The 20,297-nt window shown below is 34.6% G+C and overlaps 1 protein-coding gene across 1 annotated transcript in view; it reads right to left on the bottom strand.

Annotated features, from left to right (window-relative positions):
- LOC144201772 (uncharacterized) overlaps positions 1–20,297 on the bottom strand; it is a 72,471-nt gene that overhangs the window by 15,294 nt on the left and 36,880 nt on the right. The window contains exon 4 of the mRNA XM_077724535.1: positions 7,438–7,542. Within this exon, the coding sequence (XP_077580661.1) occupies positions 7,438–7,542 (105 nt within the window). The remainder of the gene's footprint in view (positions 1–7,437; positions 7,543–20,297) is intronic.

Genomic DNA, 20,297 nt, shown 5'->3' with positions numbered 1-20,297 from the left:
TGCCATCTTAGTTTATAACATCTTCCATCATATAGCTCCTCCCCCACTGCAAGATTTTATAGAAAAAACTCCAAAACATCAACAATGGCTGGCTCTAGAGGTGACTGTAAAGTAGTGAGTGAGTACTTCATACCTGGAAGTCAATAGCAATTACCGTATTTTCACCACTATAAGGCGCACTTAAAAGTCTTACATTTTCTCCAAAATAGACAGTGCGCCTTATAATCCAGTGCGCCTTATATATGGAAAAAATCTCATTCATTGAGGGTGCGCCTTATAATGCGGTGCGCCTTATAGTCATGAAAATACGGTACCTTAAGATATGAGTTTAATTTGTTCCAGGATTAAGCTCGTATGTTGATTTAATGGTAACTCAAATGAATGTTTCCCATAGGAATGAACTAAAAGCTGATTAATTTGTTCCAACTATCTGAAAAAAACACCCAAAAACAGGATTTTGGATTGGAAAAACATTTTTGTTTGTTCTAATTCACCATCTATTAACAAAGTAACAAATAACTAGTATTTTAATTGTACTGAAATGTGTTTATTAGTACTAAAATTAGACAGATTTCATGGAGGGGTTGGACTTTTTGCACGGCAACGCGCTCGTAACATAACACAAACAAATTAAATAAACTTGGATAACGATGCAGACACACTCAACTAAACTTAATTCAATTTTAAAGTACAGTGGTACCTTGAGATACGAACTTAATTTGTTTAAAAGCAACAACAACGAAAAAAAATCCAATTTGCCAGCAAACACGTGATTGGCTGACACCTCAACCTCCAAAGTGTCCCAGCTGTGGAAGAACGGCAACTAATCAACAGAGGGTTTCCCGCGGGTGAGCCCCTTCATGGTTTCCACCCGACAAAAGCTAGCGGAAAAGTCTCTCTCACGATAAGCCAGGAAAAATGGCACGCCGGCTTTTTTTTTGGGCCGCGGCGATTGTGACTCATTACCGCTAAAGTACACTTGAGCGGTCGCACGTTGATCTGGGCGCCCGCTGGTCGTTTTGACACGGTAATTCATCCATTTTCCCAGGCTACGCCGCGATCACACGTCGTTGGAAATCAGGTGGTGCGAAGAGAGTGCAAGATTGACACCTTAGTAACCAATGTGATGAGGCACGAGTGCTGCCATTTTGCTGCATTATTTCTAGCTATATATGATGGGATGGATCCCTGGATGGGATGAAGATTTGGTCTTTTGGGCTTATTTTGGTTATAGATGATGCCATGTACCGTATTTTCACCACTATAAGGCGCACCGCATTATAAGGCGCACCCTCAATGAATGACATTTTTCCATATATAAGGCGCACTGTATTATAAGGCGCACTGTATTATAAGGCGCACTGTCTATTTTGGAGAAGATTTAAGACTTTTAAGTGCGCCTTATAGTGGTTAAAATACGGTAATTGCTATTGACTTCCAGGTATGAAGCATTCACTACTTTACAGTCACCTCTAGAGCCAGCCATTGTTGATGTTTTGGATTTTTTTGCATAAAATCTTGCAGTGGGGGAGGAGCTATATGATGGAAGATTTTGTAAACTAAGATGGCATCTGCATATTTAACAGTATTGTTTCAGTTCAGGCGTTTGTATTTTTTTAATATCCTACAGTGGTGGTTTTTCGTTTTTGGTTTTCAGTTTTTTTTTCCATATATAAGGCGCACTGGATTATAGGGCGCACTGTCTATTTTGGAGAAAATTTCAGACTTTTCAGTGCGCCCTATAGTCGTGAAAATACAGTAATATTAATATATGGGGGTCATACTAATATGACGGCGCCATCTTGGGGGAAAAAAAACACATTATTTGGAAAACCTTGGCGGGCTGGATTAAAAAGCCTGTAAATATTCAGTAGTTATGGATTAGTGTAACTCCACTTTTAATTTTGTATTACAACTTATCACATGACAAACACCACGAGTATACTATTCATTTTCCATTAAGTACACTTCCAATGCATCATTGGATTTAAAGAACCCAACAAATCATTTTTTTGCATAATTTCAACATTTTTTAGCTTTCCTGTCGCTACGTCAAGTAGCAAATCTGTGCTAATAGCAAATTTTGACCGTTTTGGGGCGAATAAGAGAAAAATAGTCAACATAGAGGACATGAAGTGTCTGGTTTGTTGACGCGAGGATAACTTGTTTACAAAGAAGAGCAATAAAAGTAAAATACCAGAAAGGAAGGAGTTTTTTTTTTTTTATGGTGAGGGGTGACAAGCATCAGATAAATTCAAGAGGCTATTTTGCGACGAGACAGCGAGACCTATCTGTCTTCATTTGAAAGGTTGTCTCGGCCGGTAATTGTGTCTGGGAGGAAAGGCCTCACCTCTGGCTGGAGAAAGGTTCTCAAATCTGAGGGGGGGTCTCGGGGAGAGACTCAACATTAATCAGGCTTGACTAAAAAAAAAAATAAAAACAATACCAGACCATAGTTTTTTTTTCCCAAAAGGGGAAAAAACGTAATTGCTTTTGAAAGGAAATTTATTTCTCCGGAAATCTTTTAACATTGTGTTTTTAAATGAAGAAAAACGACAGATAAGTGCCAAGCAATTTGACATAAGAGTAAGATTTTGAGCAAGTATTTGTTTCGCAGAGCACAAGGCGGAGCGTTGCATTTTTTTCAGTGTTTTTTTTTTTCCAGTTAGTTAGCGCGGGAGTATATACTACTTTTTGTTGGAAAGTGGTCGTGCGTTATTCAAAAAAAGCATTTAATTCAGCATCTACAGTACAAATACACTAAAAAGTCAAGCAGAACACCCTAGCGAGCTTCACATATAACACCACTACTTCAAATAACAACACCAGCCACAAAAACAGGAGTATTCCCAAAGGCGAAATGTACTAAATGACAAACCCAAAATAATAGGCCCTAACAAGGATGAAACAACCCTAACCCTAACCATTTTGTATTTAAACACACCCTAACCCTAACCCTATATATACCCTAACCCTAACCCTATATATACCCTAACCCTAAACCTATATATACCCTAACCCTATATATACCCTAACCCTAACCCTATATATACCCTAACCCTATATATACCCTAACCCTATATATACCCTAACCCTATATATACCCTAACCCTAACCATTTTGTATTAAAACACCACTAACCCTAACCCTATATATACCCTAACCCTAACCATTTTGTATTTAAACACACCCTAACCTTAGCCCTAACCATTTTGTATTTAAACACACCCTAACCCTAACCATTTTGTATTTAAACTCAACCTAACCCTAACCATCTTGTATTTAAACACAGCCTAACCCTAACCCTAAACCTAACCCCTAACCCCTAACCCTAACCCTAAACCTAATCCCTAACCCTAACCCCTAACCCTAACCCCTAACCCAAACGACAAAATCTACCAAAAAACAGCATTCCTTTCGACTCCTTCATACACGCTTCGATTAAACAAGCTTAAAAAAAAAATGCAATCATTTGTTCTATCGCAACGGCAATCCGGTCCGACCAGCGGCGCCCTTTCGTCTCCGCCGCCCTTTCGTCTCCGCCGCCCTTCCGTCTCCGCCGCCCTAGCAACCCGTCCAATCAATGGCTGCTACTTACTGCCGCCCCACACGGCGCTTGTCAAGAGCAGCGTGTGTCACGCGGGACCAACCTCGGAAACAGCAGTTCCACCGCATCGACGCGTACGCTGGGCGAAAGGTCAAAATAGCCATGGTTTCGGAACGTCCTATAGACGTTTTTTATTTGACGAGCCGGTGTCCGTCCTCCTCAAACAACAAAAGAGGAGGAAATCGACTACAAAGTGTACACGAAAAGCCTGGCCGCGGTTTATTTATAAGTCAGACTTGTTTTTCATTTTCTTACCACGTTGGCTATTATTGACTTGGCTCTTTGGGGGCGTCGACTATATAGGACAACAAATAGTAGCAAAAGTCCAAAGGTTAAACATTTACTGCCTTAAAAGTCTCATCAAAGTTGAAATGTATAGCATTATAGGTGATATGTATTTCATTAGATGTGTGAGCAAACATGTGGAACACCATACTAATGTAGACTACAACTTATGTAGACTACTACTTATGTAGACTAACTTATTTAATATGTAGACTACAACTTATTTATTATGTGACTATATACAACTTACGTAGACTACTAATGTAGACTACTAGTTATTGATTATGCAGACTACTAGTTCTTATGAAGACTACTACTCATGATGTAGACTACTACTCATTATGTAGACTACTACTCATTATGTAGACTACTACTCATTATGTAGACTACCACTCATTATGTAGACTACTACTCATTATGTAGACTACTACTTCTTATGTAGACTACTACTCATTATGTAGACTACTACTCATTATGAAGACTACTACTCATTATGTAGACTACTACTCATTATATAGACTACTACTCATGATGTAGACTACTACTCATTATGTAGACTACTACTCATTATGTAGACTACTACTCATTATATAGACTACTACTCATTATATAGACTACTACTCATATGTAGACTACTACTTATTTAAGATGTAGACTACTACTTATTATGTAGACTACTACTTACTTATGATGTAGACTACTACTTACTTATTATGTAGACTACTACTTATTATGTAGACTACTACTTACTTATTATGTACACTATAACTTACTTATGTAGATTACTACTTACTTATTATGTACACTATAACTTACTTATTATGTAGACTACTACTTACTTATTATGTACACTATAACTTATTATGTAAATTACTACTTACTTATTATGTACACTATAACTTACTTATTATGTAGACTACTACTTACTTATTATGTACACTACAACTTACTTATTATGTAGACTACAACTTATGTAGCCTACTAGTTACTTATCACCTTAACTTCTCATTAGCACACATACAAAACGTCAATTCCATTCTATTCTATTCCATTCCATTCCAAATCTGCACATCTACTCTCCAATTAATCACCAGCAGTCGCAGTTGTCAGCAGCCACGACGATGATAAGGCTTAATTGCACTAGTCGATGTGCTGCTAAACTTGGCACGGAGACCGAGCGACTGACCTCCGGCCGGTGACCGCGCCACTGCCGGCCTGCCAATGAAACAACGGGGCAACGGAACCGCTAAGCCAAAAGGTCCAACAGCCAGTCATCTCACCTTTTCAGGATTAGCAGGTTATTTATGTGCCATGTTTTGGATTATTAACCTTCAGGCAACTGTGTGGAGTCATATGGTAAATTATGATTGCAAGAAAATACTTTTTAGCATCATTTTTCTCATTTTAATGAGGAAAAAAAGTCTATTTGTAGAATTCTGCAAGGGTTGGTGATCCGTATGGCAAGGTTAATTAAAAAAAATGCGTGGGTTTAATTATAAATCAAGGATTTATGTTTGTTTTTCTTACACAATAGCTTCAGATGATTAGCGAGTTCTTAGAATTATTATTTACTGTTTTGCACCAGACAAAGAATGGTATAATTTTCTATTCTTGTTCAAAACTTAATCTTTTTTTTACTGGATATTTCTTCAGGTAGTCCTGACATAAATGATTTTAATACATCTATGGTCCTAAAGTTTTGGGTCAGTAGCGAATTAGCATAGAGCTAATGAGAATTATTTTCGTAGTCTTATTATTATAATCAATTTTAAAAAAATTGGGGAAAATGGAGGGATATTATACGACCTACTTGCTTTGGTGCATATAAAAGATGGCGGAAAAAAGGATTTAACGGCTTGTTTGATGAGACGCCACATGACTTGTGAAAATTGACTTCAGTAGCTGTCTTCTATGTGCACTTTTATTTAAAGACACGCAGATCAAAGACCCCGAGCTGGTCCGGGGTTCAAACGGTCGGGATGGATGTCGGCATTCCACTTGGATAGGGGTGGGGGGGGGGTTTGGAAATGAGGTTCATATGTCAGCATGGGCGCGCACGGAGACCAGCGGGGAGCCGAAGCGAGGCTCGGCAGGCCGACGCGACTTTAATGAAGGCGAATCTGGATTTTACTCGGCTGATCAGCTACACTTGATGCTATTTGATGAGGAATCTGAGAAGGATTGGTCGCTTTGTCATACTATTGAGTTTTATTTCTATGAAGAAAAGCAAAACTTTTTTTTTTTTGAGACTACAGCTTTTACGAGTTTTATAAATAATGATGTCCAAAACACTACCCCGCAACTAGTTAGTTATAGTTGAGGTTATATATGGAGAAATACTATATTTTCCGAACTATAAGGCACACCTTCAATGAAAATCTTAAAATGTGTTGCTTATATAAGGCGCACTGGAGTATAAGATGCAGAAGTAGTAGTGGTGGCATTAGTAGAAGTAGTAGTAGGTTGTGTTATATATCCACTAGATGAAGCTGTAGTAGTAGAGGCTAAGAGTTGTACTATACATCACAGAGATGATGCTGTAGTAGTAGCAGTAGTAGAAATAGTAGTAGTAGTAGAATTAGTAGTAGTAGAAGTAGTAGCAGTAGAATTAGTAGTAGTAGAAGTAGTAGCAGTAGAATTAGTAGTAGTAGAAGTAGTAGCAGTAGAATTAGTAGTAGTAGAAGTAGTAGCAGTAGAATTAGTAGTAGTAGAAGTAGTAGCAGTAGAATTAGTAGTAGTAGAAGTAGTAGCAGTAGAAAAGTAGAAATAGTAATAGTAGTAATAGTAGAAGTAGTAGTGCAAATAGTAGTAGAAATAGTAGTAGTAGTAGAGCAAATAGTAGTAGAAATAGTAGTAGTAGTAGTGCAAATAGAAGTAGAAATAGTCGTAGTAGTACAAATAGTAGTAGAAATAGTAGTACAAATAGTAGTAGTAGTAGTGCAAATAGTAGTAGAAATAGTCGTAGTAGTACAAATAGTAGTAGAAATAGTAGTACAAATAGTAGTAGTAGTAGTGCAAATAGTAGTAGAAATAGTCGTAGTAGTAGAAATAGCAGTTCAAATAGCAGTTCAAATAGTAGTTCAAATAGTAGTTCAAATAGTAGTTCAAATAGTAGTTCAAATAGTAGTTCAAATAGTAGTTCAAATAGTAGTTCAAATAGTAGTTCAAAGAGTAGTTCAAATAGTAGTTCAAATAGTAGTTCAAATAGTAGTAGAAATAGTAGTCGTAGTATTGCAAATAGTAGTAGTAGTAGTGGTGGTGCAAATAGTACTAAAAAAATCAGTGTCCCACAAGTCTGATCTGCATTTGAGCTCAGGTGAGCAACCTCCACCCCAAAACTCTCCCGCACAATTAGTCTCCCAGATACCCAGGTACGCGCAAATAGTGAATGAAGGAGGAGCTATAAATCATCATTCCGTTCACTTGTGGACGAACAGAACAAGCCCACAGGCAATTGAGCACGGTGCTCCTGGATTAGAAGGTAAAACGGCGGCAGGGTAGAAACACACGCCCACATGGCTAACAGACATTTTTCTCAATCTGACCTGTCAAGTGCGGCAGTGTTGTAAGCAAGATGAATCTGTGCTTCAGGACGCCGGAGAGCGCCTTGACATTTGTCACCAATCGGCGAGAGGGAGGAGCCACCATGCCTGAACACACACACACACAAGACGATGAGACTGGATTTAATCAGATTTGTGTCGATTTTCAAGACATTTCTATCCAATATGACGGTTGACACCGAACAAGTAAAAGAGCTCATAGGAAGAAGCCACCTATATTCTTTGCAGACTGAAATACAATATTTGGCTCATGATACTATAGAAAACTCATTTCCAACTATCAATTCTCATGCATTTCTTGGACATTTCTCATTTACATATTTTTCGGATATGAACTGGGAGGGTTGGTAAACAAACAACATCATTTTTGCATGGCAACGTGCTTGTAATAAAACATCAACAAATTGAAATGAACTTGGATTACGATGCAGATACACTCAAAAATTAATTTAATATGACCTTATACTAAATTTAAGTCTAATTTTCTTTGAAATTTTGATACCTTCTTGGCTCTATTGGCCCCGCCTCCACCCTGACTTCCAGATGCAACCTTGTTTGAGTTTGTCTTTCCTTCAAAATATTCCCAAAATTAGTTATTTATTACCCATTTATTTATGTCAAATATGTATTTTCCTGTGTCTGTATTCAATCTAATCTAATCTAATGTAATCTAATGTAACCTAATGTAATCTAATGTAATGTAATCTAATGTAATATAATTTAATCTAATGTAATCTAATCTAAACTAATGTAATCTAATGTAATGTAATCTAATGTAAAGTAATTTAATCTAATGTAATCTAATCTAACCTAATGTAATCTAATGTAATGTAATCTAATGTAATGCAATTTAATTTAATATAATATAATCTACCTAGTGTAATCTAATCTAATGTAATTTTAGGTAATTTAATGTAATCTAATGTAATGTAATTTTAGGTAATTTAATGTAATCTAATGGAATATAATAGAATACAATGTAATATAATGTAATCCAAAATAATCTAAGGCAATCTAAGGTAATCAAAGGTATTCCAATGCAATCCAATGTAATCCAAAGTAAACCAAAGTAATCCAAAATAATCTAATGTAACCCTTATTTTTATTTTCCATAGTTACTTGACATTATAGGCAGCCACCTAGTGTTTCCTAATGGTAAATATGTCACGATTACAGTACAGCATATTTGAATAAATGTAAACATTACAATAAATATGAAACAATCAACCTTTCCAGATACCCTAATGACGTCAATAACGTTTTTTTTAGACCATTCCTGATATTAATAGGTAAAAAAAATCAATGTTATACGGTCCAGGGTCAATAAATATTGCCAAAATATGCCACGCTGGTATCCGCTATCATTAAAACTAAAAGGTCACCAAACCAAGAAAAAAAATGGCGTATTCTTTATTAAAGGACTTAGTGGTGTTAATTAGTTTTTGAGACCTGACAGCCATGTTTTTGTGGCATTTGGAATGTCCTCATAACTTTTTTTTTTAAAGATGGCTGCTCCTTAATCTCCTCCTTGAGTTTTTGGATTCACTATTACAGCCACCAAAAAAAAAAGTGCCAAATGTTCACACATTTTTTGAAGAAATCTTTTCACCTCTCGTTCTATGTGATGTGTGATTACGTTTTTTTTTTTTTCTTTTAGAAGAAGTTCACAGATAATGACGGTGACATGATGAAAAGCCTTTTTTTTCTCATTTTTTTTTCTATTCCGGTAACACTATCATCACTCCTAATTCACACTGTGGGTCAATTCCATTTTTTCTTCTTTTTTTTTTATGACATTTATCAGATTTTTCATTCCGTTAAAAGCGTTAACACCCTTTTTTTGAAGAAAAAAATCGATTTATTCCTCTTTCTTTTCTACTGTCGCAGAAAAATGTCATAGCTATGCAAAAATGGCGTAATACTTTGCAAAAGTTTCACATACTTTTTCATTCTGCTGTATATTTATTAGAAATACTGTTGTGTAATTGGTTTTACTATGATTGTATTGTGGCTCCAGTTTTTTTAACTAGTTCTACAATGTCTTCTGTGTCTGTATTGCTACAAAAACCAAGGAAATTTCCTGAATCCAAGCTGGAATAAAGTTCTTATCTACCAAAAAATGTATATAAATATAAGCCATATCCTTAAAATTGCCTTAAAATCATTGAATTTTACAATTTCTCGCATATAACTGGCTTGGATAGGCTCCAGCACCCCCTGCGACCCTTGTGAGGATGAAATGAGAGATTTGGAAGTTTAAACCGATGGTATTTGAACAAAAAACATAGAAATTGAGCATAAGAAATGGCCTAAACAGCTTAATATTTATTTAATCTAAGAGTTAAAGCTTTAGTACAAATTGGTAAATGCACCTTTGGCAGTAGAGATGAATTTTGTACAAAGATGGGTGCAGCAGATTAACTCTGATGGACGATAACTGCACAACCATGCGCTTTTAGCGGGTGGAATTTACAATCTAAATCATTCCTAAACAGCCTTTTAGTTGGAAAATAGGACCAAAACAAAGACATTAGCCTCTGAGGTTCACTTTCAGGGATTTTTACACATCAATCAAAATGCAATCAAAAATGAATATATCATTAGTCCGATCTTTTGCACAAAAGCGTAATCGCCTTTCTAAACGGTGCTCGGACGTTTGGTCGCCGGTCAAGAGAGTATAATATCTAAGAAAGAGAGTTTTATATCCAAGTACTGTTTAATGTCAAAGTACTGTTGAAAAAAGTAGATATTTAGATATTAAACTCTCTCATGAATATAATTCAGAGCTGGTTTTAACAATACTTAGATATTAAAAAGTACTTAGATATTAAACACTACTTAGATATGAAACAGTACTTAGATATTAAACAGTACTTAGATATTAAACAGTACTAAGATATCAAACAGTACTTAGAGATCAAACAGTACTTAGATATTAAAAACACTACTTAGATATTAAACAGTACTTAGATATTAAACAGTACTTAGATATTAAACAGTACTAAGATATCAAACAGTACTTAGAGATCAAACAGTACTTAGATATTAAAAACACTACTTAGATATTAAACAGTACTTAGATATTAAACAGTACTTAGATATTAAACAGTACTTAGATATTAAACAGTACTTAGATATCAAACAGTAGTTGGATATTAAACACTACTTGGATATTAAACAGTACTTAGATATTAAACAGAACTTAGATATACAGTACTTAGATAATATAACAGTACTTAGATATTAAACAGAACTTAGATATACAGTACTTAGATAATATAACAGTACTTAGATAATATAACAGTACTTAGATAATATAACAGTACTTAGATAATATAACAGTACTTAGATAATATAACAGTAATTAAATATTGAACAGTATTTAGATATTAAACAGTACTTATATATTAAACAGTACTTAGATACTATTAAACAGTACTTAGATACTATTAAACAGTACTTAGATACTATTAAACAGTACTTAGATATTAAACAGTACTTAGAGATTAAACTCTCTCTCATGAATATAATTTAGAGATCTGGTTTCAACAGTAAACTCTCTTGTCACCATTTGACTGGCGACCAAAAGACCGGCGACCAAACGTCCGGCGACCTAACATCCGGCGACCAAACGTCCGGTCACCATTCTAAACGTGCTCTCTTAAATCCTCTTTTAAAAACCGAATAGACACCACCAACATACCATCCTATTTACCAACACTAAATATTGAAGGAAACAAATGGCAAAAGTGGGCGTACGACATAATATCTCTTCTCCGACACCAAATTATGAGTCATCCCCGGCGCCATCCCTGGGTTACAAAACAATTAGATTAGAAGGTGGTCCCGGCATGGTGGTGCGAGGAAAGGGAGGGTCTTAAGAAGGGGGCGGGGGATTGCGGAATGATGACTCACTGATCAACGCTGGCTCGGATAGATGAAAGACGGAGGGGAGAAAAAAATGGTGGTGTGTTTACATTCATTAGCCAAGGCAGACGTTTCTCCTCCAAGGTGAAATTAATTGCGTTCCCCTAGTTGCTTTTTCAATTGAAGACCCCCCCTACTTGATCTCCATCATATCAAAAAAATGGAAGGCTTTTTTGGACGAGTGCGTTGTTGATGAAATATTGTTGATTTGCATCCCTCTTGTGAATCTTTCCCATTCGCCAAACCTCTTAAAAATCATCATCCTGATAATGAAGCTCATTCGTTATGCGTCCATTTGCTTCCCCGAAGCTGGTTTTTAGCAGCGCTAACAAGCAAAAATATCATTGATTTTTACACAAATATATTCAACATATTCGGAGAATTATTTTTTTTTTTTCGGAGGGATTTGAAAGGATTATTTTTTGGACTGAAATGATTTTTTTTGAATGAAAAGGTATTAAGTGTGAAATGAAAAGTACATTTTGAATTATGCTAACTGATTTTAGCAGTATATTTTATTAATAAACAGTATTTTTTGACAGGATTTTATGCTGATATTTTTTTTTGGAATTAATTCATTGGAAAAAATTGACATTGTGGGGAAAAAAGTACTTTTAAAAAGACATTACAGTAATCCCTCATTTAACGCAAATTCACTGCAATTTTCCATTTGCTTCCCCGAAGCTGGTTTTTAGCAGCGCTAACAAGCAAAAATATCATTGATTTTTACACAAATATATTCAACATATTCGGAGAATTATTATTATTTTTTTGGAGGGATTTGAAAGGATTATTTTCTGGACTGAAATGATTTTTTTCGAATGAAAAGGTATTAAGTGTGAAATGAAAAGTACATTTTGAATAATGCTAACTGATTTTAGCAGTATATTTTATTAATAAACAGTATTTTTTGACAGGATTTTATGCTGATATTTTTTTGGGGAATTAATTCATTGGAAAAATTTGACATTGTGGGGGAAAAAAGTACTTTTAAAAAGACATTACAGTAATCCCTCATTTAACGCAAATTCACTGCAATTTTCCATTTGCTTCCCCGAAGCTGGTTTTTAGCAGCGCTAACAAGCAAAAATATCATTGATTTTTACACAAATATATTCAACATATTCGTAGAATTATTATTTTTTTTTGGAGGGATTTAAAAGGATTATTTTCTGGACGGAAATGATTTTTTTTGAATGAAAAGGTATTAAGTGTGAAATGAAAAGTACATTTTGAATAATGCTAACTGATTTTAGCAGTATATTTTATTAATAAACATTTATTTTTGACAGGATTTTATGCAGATATTTTTTTGGGAATTAATTCATTGGAAAAATTTGACATTGTGGGGGAAAAAGTACTTTTAAAAAGACATTACAGTAATCCCTCGTTTATCGCAAAATCACTGCAATTTTTTTTCGCTATTAATTATTTAATTTTTCCTTTTAAGTTCATAAAAAATTAAAAATTCACGCTGAAACTTATTAATGGAAGCACTAAAGAAAAAATATATAATAAAACTTCTCGATATTTAAATTTCCGCGGCCATATTTGGTCTACATTAACCTCAATATTCGAGGGATTACTGTATTCTATTCTTAATCATTTAACAGAGTATTTATTGTTCTATTTATGCTTTAATTAGTTTTTATTATGGTTCTGCGAATAATTATTGTGTGTTTTAAACATTTCATATTACCACCCATTTATTTCACAACCCACTAGATGATGTAAAACATACTAATAGTTCCTAATAGTTATTTAACATGTAATAAAAGTTTGACAACATAATATTAGCCAGGCAATCATTGGGATTTTTTTTTGCTCCAAGCAGCATTTTAAAGAAAATAAAGACCACCATATAACTGAAAGTTATTCTCCCTAACCGTTAACTAATTCTTGCGGTTTACTCTGCCAATAAAGACATGAAAACCGTAGAATTATGTCCGCAATATCGCACTGAATACACGCTATGGATTTTCCCTTAAAGTGTACATGGAGCGACCGCCATTATTTTGATTGGTCTTCCACTTCTCCTATGATGAGATTTCCCTTCAGGTTTTTATTCCTTCCATATTCTCTGCCGTCTTAATATCTGACATTTGTCTGCAATAATACCATCACGACAACTCTATGGGAGCCGCAAATCGAGTTGGAGCCTTTTTTTTTTCATTTCTAGTAAAAGAAAAGCGTGGTAACCGATTCGGCGGCGACGCTGTCGTCTAATGACATTTCACGGCTTCAATTATGTCATATTTTAGAAGACGTGCTGAACGCAAATAAACGTACGCTTCTTCCTTCAGGCCTTCTTTTTGAAATTAGAAGACGCCCTCAAGATACAATAAATGGATTTCTATTATTTATATATATATATATATATATACATAAACATACATATACATATATATACATATACATTTATACACATACATATATATACACATACATGTACATATACATTTATACATAGATATATATATATACATTTATATACACATACATGTACATATACATATATACATATATATATATATATATATATACATTTATATATATATATATATATACATTTATATACATATATATATATACATTTATATACATATATATACATTTATATGCATATATACATTTATATACATATATATACACATTTATATACATATATATATACACATTTATATACATATATATACATGTATATACATATATATACATGTATATACATATATATACATGTATATACATATAAATACATGTAAATACATATATATACATGTATATACATATATATGCATTTATATACATATATATACATTTATATACACATTTATATACATTTATATACACATATATATACATTTACATTCACATATATACAGTTTTATACATTTATATACATATATATACATTTATTTACATATATATAAATGTATATATGTAAATAAATGTATATATATATAAATATATATGTATATAAATGTATACATATATATATATATATATATATATATATATATATATATATATATATATATATATATATATATATATATATATATATATATATATATATATATATATATATATATATATATATATATATATACATTCAAATACATATGTATACATTTATATACATATGTATACATTTATATACATATGTATACATTTATATACATATTTATGCATATATATACATTTATATACCTATATATATACATATATACATTTATATACACGGTGGAAGAGTATAATACTACCCCTGTACCCTTCAATATATGTTGAAGTGAGTATACCGTCACTTCCGAGACCCAACTTTGCGATTTTTCGATGATGGTGGCCATGTCTGGTCTACACTAACCGCGATATCCGACTGTATACCGCATCCATAAAACCGCTAGTCAACAATTCTTTTTGACAATTCTCCCGGTGTGCAGTTACCCTAATAACTTCCATCTCAGGGAAACTTGCTTTCATAAACGATTTTCTTTGAGTGAACTTTTCTGATGCGATGCATACACAAGCGCACATTTTTGCAGGCTGCCAAACTTTCCCTTAATTGCCTTTTCTTCTGACACAAATCCCGCGGTATAAAAAGGTGTACAGGAAGAAGACCTGCAGTAGGAAAGCTATTTATAGCGCGTTTGTTTGTGCTTTACTGCAGTGTGTGGGAGTGCAAAAGTGACAAGAGTGTGCGCTCAAACTCGTTTTTTTTTTAATGATACATGAACTCTGCCGCTGACTGGATAAGCAAATTTTGACTAAGCAAAACTGATTTTTTTTGTCAAAAAACATGTTGGATGGTTATTTTACCAGCTCTCAAAATCATATTCATGAGACAGAGTTTAATATCGAAGAGAGAGAGTTTAATATATAAAAGTACTGCTTAATATATAAAAGTAATGTTTAATATCTAAGTACTGTTTAATATCCAAGTACTGTTTAATATCTAAGTACTGTTTGTTATCTCAGTACTGTTTGATATCTAAGTACCGTTTAATATCTAAGTACTGTTTAAAATCTAAGTACTGTTTAATATCTAAGTACTGTTGTACTGTTTAATCTCCAAGTACTGTTTAATATCCAAGTACTGTTTAATATCTAAGTACTGTTTGTTATCTTAGTACTGTTTGATATCTAAGTACCGTTTAATATCTAAGTACTGTTTAAAATCTAAGTACTGTTTAATATCTAAGTACTGTTGTACTGTTTAATCTCCAAGTACTGTTTAATATCCAAGTACTGTTTAATATCTAAGTACTGTTGTACTGTTTAATATCCAAGTACTGTTCAATATCCAAGTACTGTTTAATATCGAAGTACTGTTTAATATCGAAGTACTGTTTAATATCTAAATACTGTTTAATATCTAAATACTGTTTAATATCGAAGTACTGTTTAACATCGAAGTACTGTTTAATATCGAAGTACTGTTTAATATCGAAGTACTGTTTAATATCTAAGTACTGTTTAAAATCTAAATACTGTTTAACATCCAAGTACTGTTTAGTATCTAAGTACTGTTTAATATCTAAGTACTATTTAGTATCCAAGTACTGTTAAAAACAGTAGATATTTAGACATTAAACTCTGTCTCATGAATATAAATTTGAGAGCTGGTTTCAACAATACTTTGATATTAAATAATACTTAGATATTAAACTGTCTCTCTTAGATATAAAACTCTCTCTCTCATGAATATAATTTTGAGAGCTGGTTTCAACAGTAAACTCTCTGTCACCATTTGACCGGTGTATACACGGAATATGAGATAATGTCGGATAACACCAACACCTGTGTGTTACAACCCAAGAACAATCTGGTACAATCTGCTGTTCATCCCCAAACCTAACAAGAGGGACTTGTATATTGCAAGGATAATCTAGGTGGTCTTAGTCACGGTGGGCAACTGTCTTTTTCACTCCGAATGCTAATATTTACCTGCATCAAATTCCTTCCCATAATCCCCACAGCTGTCAAAAGATGACACGGACATATGCGTTGCCACAGCGATGGCGTATTTGCCAGCTCTTTGTTGTCTGGCTATAAAAAAAAAAAAATGTCTCAACGTCTGAGGATTGATAGCATACACAAAAAAAAATTTGGAAAATCCACAAAACAGGAGGCGGGAAAATAAAAATGTAGGTCGCTACCTAAATCAAAACACTTTTGGGATTTTGATGTGCCAGATGTGTGGCTCAGTAAAATGGCAATTTTGTGTTTTGGGGTATTTTTGTGTGTTTTTTTTTGTTTTTTTTTTTTGCATGGGCGCCTTGTCTCCTGGGTTACCACCAAAGTGTGGATCTCCCAACTGCATAACGGATAATGAGGATTTTCTTTTGGGGAGGAAATGTGGATAACTGCAGCTGGTGGAGCTATTTTGGCCAATGAGCAGCCTCTATCGAGGAAGTCGGGTGAAAATAAACTTTGCCTGAGATGTGTTCTGGTAGTATTAGGTTTTTTTATACAGTTCCTAAAAGGGGGTATTTTACAGTTTTAGACAATTTACCTTTAAATGAAGTCACTGACTGTGTACAGGTAGATAGACCTAACTATATGGGATGAACTGTGGGTTCAGTATTCATAGAGCAACTGTATCGTGACCGGACGTTTGGTCGCCAGTATTTTGGTCGCCGGTCAAATGGTGACAGTCTGCTGGTGAAACCAGCTCTCAAAATTATATTCATGAGAGAGAGTTTAATATCTAAATATCTACTGTTGATTCATGAGAGAGAGTTTAATATCTAAGTACTGTTTAATATGTAAGTGCTGTTTAATATGTAAGTACTGTTGAAAACAGTAGATATTAAGATATGAAACTCTCATGAATATAATTTTGAGAGCTCGTTTCAACAGTACTTAGATATTAAACAGTACTTAGATTTTAAAAAGTACTTAGATATTAAACAATACTTCGATATTAAACAATACTTAGATATTAAACAGTACTTAGACATCAAACAGTACTTAGACATCAAACAGTACTTAGATATCAAACAGTACTTAGATATCAAACAGTACTTATATATTAAACAGTACTTAGATATTAAACAGTATTTCGATATTAAACTCATGACTATAATCTGTAATCTATAATCTGTCACCATATGACACCATTTTACAGCTATATAGTATATCCATCTATATCTTAATATATACACAAACACACAATCCATAATTATCCAAAATGGACTGAACTCCAGCACCCCCGAGTCTAGCCACATAACAGGAAATGAAGCACTAAAGCTAAAGATTACACAACAAGTCCACCAAGGTATTCTGACGAGTTATTTTCAGAAGCCTGTCCGCCGAGACGGATCTTGACGGAGACCCAAACGGGGGATAAGACCCCCACCATCCCCCCCCCCCCCCCCCCCCAGGCGACCTGTCGCGCCTCGCCTCCCGCCGCTCAATTACGACCTCGTCGGGAAAGGAACGCGGCGACAGCTGACAAACAAACCGCCGCCCCCGCCGACGACGCTTTTATTGAAGCCGTCTTGGAACAAAGGCGGAGAAACCAACGTCGACAATCTCGCGGTGTCTTTGATGCATCGGCCCGTTGATTTGGCCTGACACTCGGGAACGCCGTCATTGGACGTGGCCTCCGGGTAGCCGGAATGACGTCGGGGCGACAAACCTAATACCGGCACACCGCCGTCTGTCGTCCAGGTGAGTTAATGGAGAGTAATGTGCCTGTCAGTCACTTCAGTAACTTGTTATTGACTTTCGGGATTAATGCAATTAAAAAAGTTGAAACGAGCGGCACGTGAATTTCCTCCGGGGGAAATTAGCGTCCGCGCCGGTCTACGAAGAAGTAGCGCCTAGCGAGGTTATTTGTTCTAAGTGGGACGATCGATGGCGGTTAGATGTTAGACCTACTCATTTATTGCCTAATTATCTATGTTGACCACTTATCTATGTTGACCACTTATCTATGTTGACCACTTATCTATGTTGACCACTTATCTATGTTGACTACTTATCTATGTTCACTACTCAATTATGATGACTATGTCTATGTTGACTACTTATCTATGTTCACTACTTATCTATGTTGACTACTTATCTATGTTGACTACTTATCTATGTTGACTACTTATCTATGTTGACTACTTATCTATGTGGACTACTTATCTATGTGGAATACTTATCTATGTGGACTACTTATCTATGTGGACTACTTATCTATGTGGACTACTCATCTATGTGGACTACTTATCTATGTGGACTACTTATCTATGTGGACTACTTATCTATGTGGACTACTTATCTATGTGGACTACTTATCTATGTGGACTACTTATCTACGTTGACCACTTATTTACGTTGACCACTTATCTACGTTGACCACTTATCTACGTTGACCACTTATCTACGTTGACCACTTATCTACGTTGACTACTACCGTAGTTACTCACAAATAAGCCACCCACTCATCCTTTAAAATTGCCTTAAAATTGTTGAATTTGACAATTTCTCTCGTATAAGCCGCCCCCTGATTTACAAATTTCACCTCCATATTCATGGTTTTAATAGGTAAGAGGATTGAGTACAAATGTATTACTTTGAAGGGAAAATGAAAAATGTGGTATTTTTGAGATCCCTTGAAAACGTATCTATGTTGTCTACTACTTATTTACTATGCTGACTACATATGTATGTCGATTAGTACTTTATCATTTTGAATACTTATCTATGATAATGATTACTTATTTATTATGTTGACGACATATCTATGTTGACTACTACTTATTTATCATTTTGAAGACTTATTTTGATGACTACTTATTATTTTGACTACTTATCTATGTTTACTACTACATATTCAATTATTTATTAATTAATATTATTTATTGATTATTTATCTATTCTTTTGTTGTTGCCATTTGTGCATTTCCCTACTTATTTATATTGTTGACATCTCATTTATGTATTATTAATTACTGACTTTTTATGGATTATTTATCATTATTTATTGATTGATTTATTTGTCAGTTTGTTCTTGTTATTTGTGCACTTGGTGATGAAATCTCACTTGTATAATGACAATAAATGAATTCCCAATTTTTTTTATAACCACTGTACATCAACGATGATAAACATTTGAATTTAAAGAGAGAGTACACAAGCAAACAGGGTGTGCATTATCTTATATCTTGAGATTTAAAAAAAAACATTCCGTTTATTTGTGAATCTTCTCGGAAAAAAGCAAGTATCTCCGTTCCCGCGCCCCATGTGAACCCAAGCGACACCTCGAAGGTTCGAAAAGCTTTTCCTCCATCTATTTTTAGCGCATCGTCTCGGATGTTGCGTGATCTAAACTCCCCCCCCCCCCCCCCCAAGCGGAACACCTTGCTTCCTTCTCATCATCGCTTAGCAGTGAAAAACGTTTTTTTTTTTAACCCTATTATTCCTTTTTATGTCATACTGGCAACTTTTTGTTCTTCCTCCACTAGTGCAAAAAAATGGAAAAAATAAAAATAAATAACGTAGGGGGCTTCTTTTAAAGTCGGTGCCAGCAGAGTTATGTTATTTTTCTATTAATATGCAGCGGATGCCAACGCCAAAATGAATTGTCGGGCAGCGGGAGAATATCATTAAGGTTGCTACGGGGGTGTGGGAACCTTGGATGTAGGGAGATGGATGCTCTCTGCCTTTCAGGAACTGCGGGCGGGAATCAGATGAGGCTTTTATGCAGGCTGCTTCTTCTACTTTACACTCTGATTACATCCTGAACGTCAAAAGTCATATTTCGCAGTGGCCAGGGCGGATTTTCCCATCTTCTGAGCCTTTTCCCAGCGATACGTACGAAAAAATGAAGCCCAATATCTCATTTTCTAATGCTCTTCTAATGAAAAAACTAAAGGCAAATTGACTATTAGTCATGTTTTCATTTTAAGGGCGGGGTTTTA

The sequence above is a fragment of the Stigmatopora nigra genome, chromosome 9, assembly GCF_051989575.1.
Source record: "Stigmatopora nigra isolate UIUO_SnigA chromosome 9, RoL_Snig_1.1, whole genome shotgun sequence".
Taxonomy (NCBI): domain Eukaryota; kingdom Metazoa; phylum Chordata; class Actinopteri; order Syngnathiformes; family Syngnathidae; genus Stigmatopora; species Stigmatopora nigra.
This window is presented reverse-complemented; position numbering and strand designations above follow the sequence as displayed.